The sequence below is a fragment of the Orycteropus afer genome, unplaced genomic scaffold (assembly GCF_000298275.1).
Source record: "Orycteropus afer afer isolate SDZICR_OR568_19922 unplaced genomic scaffold, OryAfe1.0 scaffold00244, whole genome shotgun sequence".
NCBI lineage: Eukaryota > Metazoa > Chordata > Mammalia > Tubulidentata > Orycteropodidae > Orycteropus > Orycteropus afer.
The window spans coordinates 4499047-4511516 of NW_006921831.1; the positions used below are offsets into that span (position 1 = coordinate 4499047).

Consider the following 12470-nt stretch of genomic DNA (forward strand, 5'->3'; position numbering starts at 1 on the left):
AGTCCGTCGCATCCCGCCTCTGTTGCCCTGTCCCCTCCCCCCACTTCTCCCTACTTGAGGGTCTGTGGGCGCATCTTCTTCCCGTGCCGGCAGTCGGCAAGCGCGCTCTCTATGTCCTCATGCACCAGCTCCGCCTGCGGGGAAGGGGCTTCAGCGCGGCCGGCTCAGGGCGCCCGAGGGACCCCCACGCGGCCGGCCGCGCGCTGCTACCTCCACTTCGTCGCAGTGGAAGAAGTGGACGTCAGGCTTGCTCTGCTCCGAGTCCTGGCACACGAGCAGCAGCACGGACGGGTAGCGCAGCTGGTTCAGCACCGTCTGGCAGTGCTGCACGGTGGGCAGCGGGAAGTTCTCCAGCTCCTCCTGGGGGGTGGACACCGGGACGCTGGCAGCGAGGCGGCGGAACCGGGGCTCTAGCGTGGAGCTTAGAAGCGGGGTCAGATACAGGCCTTGGGCAGGGCATGAGCATGGGCTCCTGCACTTGGACCCAGACCTCGGGCACAGCGCTGGGCCCCACTCATGGGCACAGTTCCATGGACACGGATGTAGCTTGTGGACCAAGCCATGGAGTACACACCAGGGACCCAGAAAGATGACTCAGGGGCACAGAAGAGGACTGTGGCCAGGGTATGGACCATGGCCCCCAATGGGGAAGGGCTCCAGTGGGTGGATACAGCCAGGCCCTGGCTCTGGTACCGTGGTGGACAGGCTTACAAACAGCCGTGCCCTGGAAATGCCCTGGGCCCTCAGGACCCCTGCCTGCGCTTTGTCCTCCCCAGCACACAAGGACGGCAGAAGCACCCGGTCCCCGCAGGCACCTGGGACTCGATGTCCAGCAGACGAAGTGCCTGGTCATTGACTTGCAGCAGCATCTCCTGCGCCCAGATCTTCTCCTTGGAGCTGAGCTGCACCAGCTTGCGGATGGCGTCGTCCACCGAGCCGATGGCCTCACTCTTGTCCATGATGAAGGTGGCCAGGTGCTGGGGGCAGGCAGTCAGTGGGCAGGTGGGTCTCCATGTGCTGGAGTGCCCTGGCCCAAGGTGCTGGGTGTGCCCGGGGGATCTGAGGGGGCCCAGCTCCACCCTGGGGTGGTCTGAGAGGGCACAGCCCTGCCCTGAGGAGTTTGAGGGGGCACAGCCTGCCCTGAGAGGTCTGAAGGGTACACCTCCAGTTGGTGGAGCTCTGCCTTGATGGACATCTAGGGGGCCATAGCCATAGCCTGATAAAATCCCTCAAAACATCCAAACTGCACTGTTGCCATAAACCATCCACCCCATCCCTACTCTGTCCCCTGTGGCTGGCCCAGGGTCACCAGCCTCCCTCTGTTCCCACAGCCTGGCTGGGCCACCACGGGGCCTGTGTACTCACTGTTCCCTGAGCCCTCAGGCTCGCCCTTGTGCACTGGCTGGGGTGTTGCCCGCCCTGACCAACAGATACGTCCTGGTGTCTCCATCCTGTTCTTGGTTCTTCTTTATCACTATCTGAGGTTCTATTACATACACTGCTGCTTTGTGTATTGAGCTAATGGTCACTATGGGGCAGGGACTGTGTCTCCCAGTGCCTGGAGCAGTGCCTGGTATGAGACAGGGGCCCCATGACTGCGTAGGGGAAGTGAGTGTCCCAGCGTCTGGAGTGAACTCTGCCAAGTAGGCCATGGGACCCTGACCTTTTCATGGGACCCTTGCCTGGCCAGCCTTTCCCTATGCTGTCCACCTCTTCTCCTTTGTCTGAGGCAACAGGAGGGAAAATGAGTCCCCCTCCAGCCTGAGCTCCCCGTGTATCTGCCGTGAACCCTCTCAGGAAGAATTGACATAGAAACAGTGCTGGAACAACTGGGTACCTACTGACATGGACTCCAGTCAATCAAAGACCTAACTGCAAAACAGTATCATACAAGTGCTAGAAGAAAACAGTGCATAACTTCTGATAATCTCAGGGAGACATTCTTCACCAGGTGACTCTTCCAAGCAGGCAAGAAAATCCAGAAGCTCAAAACAAATTACCAGTAAACTTGATAAAAAGTAACAGCTGCTGGCAGGAAGCCATAAGTAAATCCATAGTGAAAGAGAAAAACTGGGGAAGCACAGGTAATAGTGGTGACGAAGGGCTTGTTTTCCTAACAAACAGAAAGGCCTAGAGGCATTACAATGACAGCTCTTGGTTAAAAGTTCTATTTTGTAAAATAGAAATAAGCATATTAGTGTGAATAAATATAAATGAATACACAAATGAATAGAGTGAAAAGTAGGATAAGAGCAGAGAGTTCACAGAAAAATGAGTACTTTAAAACGTAGAAAATTGGGTACTTTCTCATTCAGTGACATTGTTGCAAATGGAAACTCTGAGGCTCTGTCACACGAGGGGTGAACCACCCACTGGACTGTTCACCCATTCTGTTTACCGTTACTAAAGCGTCTGACGTACTGCTCTGTAGGTTAAACGTAGCGCCCCTACCTGCACTCACCCAGGCTGTGTGTGATGACACACAGCCTTACCTCCCAGTTCTACTGCAGGTAAACTGCAGTCATGTCAGTGTGGCCCAGCTGCAGGGTTGCTCACTGAAATCATGAACAACTGGAACCAACCTTCGTGGCCAAAAACAAGGCAAAGACCTAAGTGGAACAGTAAACACACAATGGAATACGAGGCAGCCGATCTGCCAGAAAGTCTGGTAAAATCTGCAGCATGCCTTGTTAGCAAAACAAAAAGCAAAACCATGCTGCAAGGCCACAAGTCTCAGGAAATTTCAAATGACTGAAATCATACAGAGTATGTTCTTTGGCCCAAACAAAATTAAATTAGAAATCAATTAAAAAAAAGATAACCAGAAAACCCCCCAGATAATTGGAAATTAAACAACACATTTCTAAATGACCCGTGGGTCAAGGAAAAATCACGAGGAAAATTAGCAAATGTTCTGAACCAAATGATGACACAAACATGTATTTTGTGGAACACGGCAGAAGCAGTGCTTCAAGGTAAACTTACAGCTTTAAATGACTATGTTAGAAAATGAGAAGACTGGAGCAGTGATCTACGTGTTCACCTTAAAAACTGGAAAAAGACAATCAAATACAACCCAAAGTAAATGGAAGCGAATCTAGAACAAAAATCAACAAACTGGAAAATGAACAACACACAAAAATCAACAAAGCCAAAAGTTGGTTCTGGAAAGATTAATAAAACTGATAAATTCCTAGTGAGAAAAATCTAGAGAAGACACAAATTGTCAGTAACCAGAATGAAACAGAGGCATCACTACAGATCACACAGACATGAAATTGGGTTTGTAAAACCATCCACTGAGAAAACCTCACACTCAGAGGGCTTCATGAGTAAATTTTACCAAACATTTCTGGAAGAAATCCTAACAGTCTTTCACAAATTCTTTCAGAAATCTGAGGAGGGAACACTTCCCAACTTATTTTTCCAGATTAACCTGATGCTATAATAAGGGAATTACAAGGGGTGGTGGTGGTTGTGTGCCATCGAGTTGGCCCCAACTCACAGCGACCCCTCCTGGGTTGCCGAGGCAGTATCACCACAGAAGTAAGATTACCCAACCTTCCTTCCGAGGAGTGGCTGGTGGGTTTGAACTGCCAGCCTTCTGGTTAGCAGTCAAGTGCCTTAGGCACTATGCTACCAGAGTTCCTACAAGGGGTGGGGGGGATCTCTAATGAACATAGATGTAAAAAAAATCCTTAACAAAAATACTAGCAAATCTGGTCCATCAACACACAGAAAGGGTAATACACCATGACTAAATGAGGATTATTCCAGAAATACAAAGTGTCTTCAGCATTCAAAACATCAATGTGATTCGCCACACTAAGAGATTAAAGGAGAAAAAATATGACCATCTCAACAGAAGCAGAAAAAGCATATGACAAAATTCAACATCCCTTCATGATAAAACTGTCACTCCAAGGAACAGAAAGACACTTCCTCAATCTAACAAACCATAGTCACACTACACACAGCATCTCAAACACACAATGACTTCTTAGGTGACAAGAAGCCCCAACGTGACCGAATGCTGGAATAACGGATGCTTTCTTCTAAGACTGGACCCAAGGCAAGGATGTCCACTCTCATCACCTTTGTTTACCTATGTACTGGGGGTCCCAGCCGGGGCAGTGAAGCTCAAGTCACTGAACGAATGAATGAAACAAAGAGCTATCTTTATTTGTAGAAGACATGATCCGTATCTAGAAAAATCAATTCATCTGCAAAGAAATCCCTCCAACAAGTAAGTGAAGTCGGCAAGGTCTCGGGGTATCGGATCAGCACACACACATTCAATGCTTTTCCCATAGATTAGCGACAAACAACTGGGAATGAATTATGGACCGTCTGATTTTAAAATTGATGTGCACATCCGAAGAACTTAGAGCAGAGAAGAGCATCTAGAAGCAAAGAGCAAAGCCGGAGGACTGACAGTACCTGGCTTCGTGACTAACAATGAAGCTCTGTCGTTAGTTGCCGACGGGGCACTTTGAACCATGCCGACCCCCCCGTGTGCGGAGCAGAGCCGCTCCCCTGGGTTTTCAAGGCTGTGACATTTCGGAAGCAGATGTCTTCTGAGGCCCCTCTGGGTGGGTTCTAGCTGCGTACCTTTTGGCTGGTACGTGAACACTTACGTGTTTGTGCCACCCGGGGACTGTGACAATACAGCTACAATGAGTGAAACCGTGTGCAACAGATCAGTGGAACAGACAGGGTCCAGGAGTACAACAGTTCACATCCTGGTAACTGATCTTTGACAAAGGCATCAAAGTGATTCCATGAGGGAGAAAAGTTTTTCCAACATAACTGGACACTCGTATGTGTGAGCCTGCCTCACACCAGGCACATAAATTAATCCAAAATGGATCATAAGCCTAAATGTAAAATCGTAAACTATGAACCATCTCCAAAAAACAATGGCTCTCTAACAATGTTCGAGAGTCGACGCTGACTCACAGTGACGCTACAGGACAGGGTGGGACTGCCCTGTCGCGTTTCCAGGCTGCGCGTAATCTCGGTGGAAGAAGCAGACTGCCACGTCTTTCTTCCATGGAGCAGCTGGTTGTTTCGAACCACTGACATTTCAGCTTACAGCTGAGCACGTAACCACCGCACCACTAAAAAGCAAAAAACAAAAATAAAAAGGCTATAACTGGATGCCACCCAGTAGAACCGTGTGTGCTCCCAGGGAAGAGCTGTGTGCAGGAGCCTCAGCCCGGGCTGAGACGCCATCTGCAACCACACGCCCGACCTCCCAGTAACCGGCGTGTCCCGCTGTGAACAGAAGTCAGACTGTACGGGGACAGACCTTCCAGAAGGGTTTGCAGGGCACCAGCTAGCTGGGGGGCTACTCTCACGTGCCTAGTGCCACTGAGTCTCATTGTACACAGTGTTTTCTTCATTCAAGCTTATGAAGCAGAACAGTGGTGCAGTGGGTAAGGTGTTTGGCTGCTAACCCCAAGGTCGGCGGTTCAAACCCACCACAGGAGGAAGATGAGGCAGTCTACTTCCTTCAAGATTTACAGCCTTGGAAACCCAGTGGGGGTCCCTGACCTGGAATCCAGTCCATGGTTGTGAGCTGGCTGGTTGGTAAGCAGGACATTAGTGTGTCAGAGAAAAAGGGGAGGCCCCAACAAGGTCAACTGGCGCAGTGGCTGCAGCAGCGGGCTCGAGCACATCACAGACCGCGAGGCTGGCCCGGACCAGGCAGTGTTTCGCTCTGATGCACGGGGGCCGCTACGAGTCGGGATGGACCCGGTGGCATCCAGCAGCAACGAGCAGAATAAAACGGGTTATAACCACGTTCTGGCCCGTGGGACATTCCTAAAGAGACAACCCATGAGGCTGGAGATCAGATCAGCGGACACGCTGGGTGCAGGTGGGGTGCTGTGCTAGTGGAGTGGCGGGAGGAGGGAGGTTTTGGGGTGAGGGCTGTCTGCGTCCTGACTGGTGTGGGTGCACAAGCCTGCTGTTAGCTGTTGCAGGCCTGGGCCCCGACTCGCGGCACCCTGTGCACGGTGGGCCCTGACCATCATGAGGCAAAGGGTCTCCATAGCCTGATTTGTGGAAGTCAGCCACCAGGTTTTTTCTTCCTACAGGAGCCTACACGTGTTAAAATCCACAGAACCACACTTGAACAGCAGCAACTTTACTGCGTGAGATGTTTTTTTTTTTAAAAAAAGAACAAAAACACACCTGTGGCAACCCCCATGCCAGCAGGGGGTCTGATGGTGCCCCACCACCCCTCTCTGGGCTTGTTTCCTCATCTGGGGAGGGCAAGAAGACCCCGCCCACTCTCTCACCCCTCTGGGTGAGCAGAAGAGGGCCCCACGGGGGCCTGGCTTGGCAGGGGCAGGGGGCCCTTCCACTGTGGTCAGCTGAGACTGACGTTCTGGCCTGGGAGGTGAAGGTGGCGTTTGAGACTTCTCCCCAAGGAGGGCAAAGTCTCACCCCGGGCTCAGGGCAGACAGAGCTGCCCCGGACACACAGCTGCTGCTGGCAGTCACCAGCCCAGCCGCCCACACAGCCCCGCCCGAGTGGGTGGGAAGGGCCCGGTGACCCCCACACGCCCTGACTGCAGAGCCGCAGGGAGGCAGTGACAGGTTCCCGGGGCCCCCCCCCAACATTCCTCCCCACTGCCTGCAGCCTTGGACGATGGCCAGGAACACGCAGCAGCTCCCAGGAGCAGGGAGGCCATTTAAAACTCGCATTTCCTGAGTTCAAAGTGTGAATTAAACCCAGAGAAGACCTTTGAGAGCTGGTGGCTGCTCCACAGTGAGGATGACTGAGTGGGCAGGGATCAAGGTCCCCAGGCCTGGGCAGAGCCAGTGAAGGGTGGCTTTGTCCCTCTCCTGCCCAATCCAGTTCCTCGTTTTGGGGCTGGGATAACCATTTCCTTCCTGCTGGATCTTCCCGGCAGGTGGCTACAGGCCAACACCAGGGCTACACCTGCTGCTTCTTCACTCTGATCGTCAGTGCAGGACTCAGAGCCCCTCTGTCCCCCAGAACGGGAACTCCCAGGGAGGAGCAGGGCCCCCCTTTGTCCCCCCAAAATGTGAACTCCTAGGGTATACGGTCCCCTTTATCCCCCCACTGAACGCCCAGGGTAGGGTGGAGTGGGGGCTGCATAAACTGTGGCTGAGTCGGGGACAGCTGTCCTGGGCTCTGGCCTCACCCTGCCCACTGCAGGTCTCAGAACCTGGCCTGGCCACTTCTCCCAGAGCCTCGGTCTCCCCACATGCCCTGTGCACCCGGGAGCCCTGAGAGCGGGCCTCACCTGGACGTGGTACTGCGAGGTCTCGTGCATGATGACGTTGGAGTTAGAATACTTCTTCCTCTGCTCTGAACCAGGACATACGGTCACTCAGCCCCGAGGGCGGCCCCTGTCCCCCACTGCAGGTGGGACTGGACCCCGAGGGGGACGAGATAAGAAGTGCAGCCATGGGAAGGTCCAGGGTGAGATCCTGGAGCCAGGAGATACCTCCCCACGATGTGAGTGGGGGCCCTCCTTAGGAGGGCCTATCTCCTTCTTGGGGACAGCCCCTGGGAGTCATGGTCAGACAAGATGTGGGCTCACAGTGGTGATGGGCAGCCCGTGACTTGGGTGGGGGGTCTGTCCTGGAAGCATGCTGGAGGCTCAGACCCTCCTAAGGAGGCTGCCTGACCCTTGCCCAACTTCCTAGGGGAGGAGCCGGGTCAGGGCCTCCACCAACCCTAGGAGCCTCCCTGGGGCTTCTCCACTTTCTAAATGGGGCACAGAGGAGGGGGATGGCAGAGTTGGGAGCCTGTGCTGGAGAGGGACAGAACTTGGGGAGGAACAGAGTTGGGAGGGGAACAGGGGAGAGGCACGGGGTCATGGCCATAGGGAGGGACAGAGGTAGGGGAAGGCACAGAGCTGGGGGAAGCTCAGAGCTGGCTCCGCAGGTTTGCCCCAGGCCCACGCTCTCCCCACCTTCTCCCCAACATTTGTATGGTGAGATGAAGGCACCCCCAGCCCCACTGCACAGACCACTGGCCCTGACTCTGGGGCCCTGGGGCACTTCCTGTGGCTTCCTCCAGGGGGCAGAGGGGCAGCCAGGACCCTCCCTCTGGAGCAGACACCTGGCGACTTGGTCCTGCCTAAGCCCAAACCCCACCCCAGCGATCCGGTTGCAGCAGTGAGGAGCCTGGTCGGTCAGATCAATATTGATGCCTCTTGAATTATTACTAAAGGCCTCTCTCCTTACTGAGGGGCGGGGGGTAGGTGGCCCGGAGCTTTGGGGAGGGACTCTGCCCAGCTGTTGGCTGATGAGGGTCCAAGGTCCTCCTCTGAGCACCTCGGGGCTGAGCAGCCAGGCCCCAGCACAGCCATGGGACCCCTCTCCCGCCCTGCCAGTGATCCCTCCCTGGTGGACCTGCTCCCCACTTCTTCCCTGTCCAGTCCAGCCTGTTGGCGAATGTCACTCTGGGAGACTCACCAAACAAGTCCTTGGCGCTCATCTTGGCCACCCCATCAGACCGGCCCAGACTGCCACTGTAGGGAGGGGCTGGTGAGGGCAGGGCCAGCCCCACAGCCCCCCAGGATGGCTCTTGGGATGGGGAGGGAGGGCAGGGCTCACTTGGTAGCACCCAGACAACAGCTTACAGACCCTGACTGGCTCATGGCTTCCTCTCAGGCGGCAACTGGGAAGTCAGGGCCACTCTCTGTGCTCAGTGAGTCCTAGGACCCAGTGCCAGCCCACACCTGGAGGGACAACAAGCGGACTGACCCTCCTGCCAGCCCGTGGCCCATGTGCTCCCAGGGCAGGCCTGGGTCTTAGCTTCCCCCACCCCAGATCCAAGCCAGCCCCTAAGACCCTCAGCTGGTCGCCTGGCCCAGGCCACTGCCAGTCCAAGATGGAGGCTGGGCGCTGGGGGCTGGGCTCCCCAGAGGGCTTGGGCAGGGGTTCTCTGGTGGCAGGGCCTCTGACCCACACCGAGACCAGCTCCCCTATGAGAGCTGCCCATTCACGCAGCACCCCAGCCGGCCCTAACTGACACCTCACCTGACTGCTGGCCCTCAGCCTTCCACAAGGACCCCAGGGACAAGCTGATGGTCTCTGACTGGGGCTGTGAGGCGAACTCTGGGGGCAGGAAGAGCCTTGCAGGCAGGGGGACCAGCACGTTCAAAGGTTCTGAGGCCAGTGTGAGCCTGGCATGTGCAGGGGTTAGGAGAGGGGCCCTAGGGGGCACAGCCCAGGGCAAAGTCCAGAGGGAGCCCTGGCCTCCAGCCCCCTGCTCTTCCTCCACCCCAGCCCACAGCTCAGTTCTGTGGACCCGAAGCCCACCCATGGAAGCGTGGGCCAGCCCTCAGCTCCCTCTTGGGCCTAGGAAGCCGGACATGGGAAGAGGCCCTGGAAGGGGCTTGAGGCCGTGTGGGTGGAGATTCTGGGTCCTGGGTACCCAGCAGCAAGTCTAGAAGCAGGGTGTAGACATCTCTGCACATTGAGGGGTATGGCCAGGGCTGACCAAGGACACCCTCAGGGAGGAAGTGGAGAGGTGAAGTGGGGGCCTTAGCCACAGCTCCCCAAGACTGGAGTCCAGAAGAAGCCCAAAGGCGATGACAGGTGGCAGTACTGCCTTTCCTGACCAGGTAGGGGTACAGAAGGGATGGTGAGAGGCCCGGGACAGCCCCATGCAGACTCGGGGGACCCAGCTCCGAGTGGGGAAACGGGCCTGGCACACAGGGGTCTAGTTTGGTTGGGTCCTAGCGCATCCTGGGGTGAGGAAATGGCCCAGTTGGCTTGTCCCCTGGGGCCTGTGTGCCCTAGGGTTGGTGCCCGTGGGGACCCACTGTGCTGGGGCTGCCCCTACGTCCTTGTAGGGGCAGTAGGGCAAGGGTACCAGCTTGTCTCTCTGTGGCTCTGTGACTGGCTCCCGATGGGGAGGCCTGGGCACCAGGGGGATGGGGGAGGGAGGGCTGCCTACTGCCAAGCCTCAACTGTGAGGCCCACACTCTGTGGCAGCCTTTGGGTGTTGGGATCGAGGGTGGAAGGACTGAAAGTCCTCCAGGGCTTTCTGGTTTGACTAGCTGTCCCTATAGGGAACATTCCCCAGAGGTGTGAGGGGCTGGGGCCTGGGCCTTGGCCTCAGTTGTCACCCCGCCTACATGCCACAGAGGGTCCTGGCTTGCAGGGAGGGACTAGGACCGATTCCATGGTCCATCTGTCCATGGAGAATGTCTGGAATGTATGTGACCTCAGTGAGTGAGCCTGAGTGTTTGCTCAAAAGGATCCCTGCAGACTCGCCAGGGCGTCTGCACACGTGTCCAAGTGCACTCATACCAGGGCCAAACATGAACAGGTCTGTGCAGTCCAGACTTGCAGTGTGTGTGTGCACATGAATGTGTGCACACACACACACGCATGCACACACACGCACACACCACAGGCCCTGGCAGGGACACTGGCCAGTTCCCTTTGGGGGCTCTAGACTAGAAATCTCTTTGCCTTCAGCTGTGGGGGGGACCTCAGGAGCAAGCAAAGGGCAGAGGGGGTGAGGTGGGCTCAGGTGCTGGCATCTGTGGAGGGGAGCACCTGGGAGGAGGCCTACAGGCTCACCAAGCCCCGGCCCGTCCCACGGGGAGCTGGCCAGCCGGGAAGCTGGGTGGGGAGGGCCGGCCACCAGCTTGGCCTAGGGCCCCAGGGCCCTCTGCACTTTGGTTTTACGGTTGACATTTTCCGGGTGCGAATGGAGGCCCGCCAGGTGCCCGGTCAGTGGCAGGGGGAGGGGCCCGCAGGGCACGGAGGGCGCACGGACCAGCTCCGAGTTCAAATTCCAGGCCTGCAAGCGGAGCGACCTTGGGCGGGGAGTCGCCTCCGCTCCGCCGCCGGCTCACGGGAGCGCGTGGGGCCTGGGGAGGTCCGCAGCGCTGGCTGCATCCGGGCCTGGGAGGCGTGGTGTAGGGGGTAAACCTGCGAGCCCGCCAGGGTGCGGATGATCGGGAGAGGCCGGCCCAGCGGGCGCGGGGCGGGGTGCTGAGCGGGGGCGAGGGGAGGAAGCCGCGGGCCTCGGGCCCAGGGGTGAACTGCCCCAGGGCTGGAGTCAGCGGAGGGCTGCGGGACGCCCCCACTCCAGACCCCGTCAGGAGGGAGGACAGTCCCGGCCCAGCGCTCCTGGCACAGAGACCAGGAGCCCGGGGGGCCGCCACGGGTCCCCGGCACCCAGCTCCGGACCAGCCGGTCTGCCGGGGCCTCCTCCCCGGAACTCCCCACCCAGCCCTGCCCCGGAGCCTGGCCCCGGCACCCGGAGCCTGGTGCTTTCCCGGCCGGGTCTCCTTCTGGCTCCGACACTCAGAAGTTCCTCCTGACGTCCCAGCTACGGGGACGCTCGCGGTTCTAGGACAGGGTGGGCCCACGTAAGGGGCAGGGCTTGGGCTGCCAGCACTCCCTTCTGTGGGCGCAGGGGTCCCCCCTCCGAGCCCCAGGGCTAGGCGAGGCCCGGGACGGGCGTGTGACTCATCCACCCCAGGCTGGAAGCATCCCCGCGCGCAGCCGCCGCCCGGGGCCGGCCAGGTGGGCCCGTGCCCAGGTGAGCCGGTGGGTCGGCGCTCGCCCCCGCCTCGCGCTCAGCCCGCGCCCCCCGCGCCCGCCCCACCTGGGGAAACTGAGGCCCGGCCTTCCGTGCGCAGCTCTCGCCGTCCCCCGCTTGGCCAAAGCACCGCACTGGGGGGACTGGGGCTCTCTGGGTCCCCGAGATGCGCGGCCCGCACCGGACGGTAGTCCTACCTGCTCCCTGTTGGCCCCTGGTCCTGCGCCGCCCGGGCCGGCTCTCGTCGGTAGTCCGTCCGCCCGATCGTCCGCCCGTCTGTCGGCACCCCGGCCGCGGCGCCCGGTCTCGGGCGGGCGGGTGGAACGCTCGGCAGGGCCGCGCCGGGCGGGGCTGGGAGAGGAGGAACCTGAGCGACAGGTTACAAAGTAACCAGAAAGCCCGGCGGGCGCGCGGGGGAGGCGGGCACCCCGCCTGCCGGCCCCGCCCCCGCCCAGCGCCCCAACCTCTGCTGCAGACCGCGCCCCGCAGGGCTTCACCCAGGTCAACCTTCCCCGCGGTCGCGAACCCACCTCGGGCTCCCTGCGTGGGCCCCACCCCCGTGCTGGGATGTGCGGAGGACTAGGGAGGCCTGGACCGGCCCTTGCCTCTTCCTGGGGCAGGGCCAAGCGCTTCCCAGCCGGTGTGGGAGCCTGGGGGCCCCTGCCCCTGGGGGCCTGGGGAAGGGCAGCCCTGGGATTGACCGTCAGGGCTCCAGTAGGACAGGTGTCCTCCCCCCCCAGGGTTTCAGAGGACAGCTGTCCAGGCCCCAGAGCCCTCTCCACCTTGGTGGGGCCGTCGGGTCCCTGGATCACCCAAGGTCACCCAGGGCAGAGGCTCTTGTCCAAGAGGTGGGGAGGGCCAGTGTTCAAGCTCCAGGCCTGCAGCTTGGGGTGGGGGCATTGCAGGGGGCGGGGACGAGG

The 12470-nt window shown here is 58.5% G+C and overlaps 1 protein-coding gene across 1 annotated transcript in view; it reads right to left on the reverse strand.

The window, feature by feature from the left end:
- The window catches only part of EPS8L2 (EPS8 like 2), a 14440-nt gene extending 5796 nt beyond the window's left edge, over window positions 1-8644 (reverse strand). The window contains 6 exon segments of the mRNA XM_007949354.2: window positions 55-134; window positions 211-360; window positions 816-977; window positions 7280-7344; window positions 8460-8515; window positions 8601-8644. Coding sequence (XP_007947545.1) covers window positions 55-134; window positions 211-360; window positions 816-977; window positions 7280-7344; window positions 8460-8515; window positions 8601-8644 — 557 coding nt within the window.
- Window positions 8645-12470: the final 3826 nt, after the last annotated feature.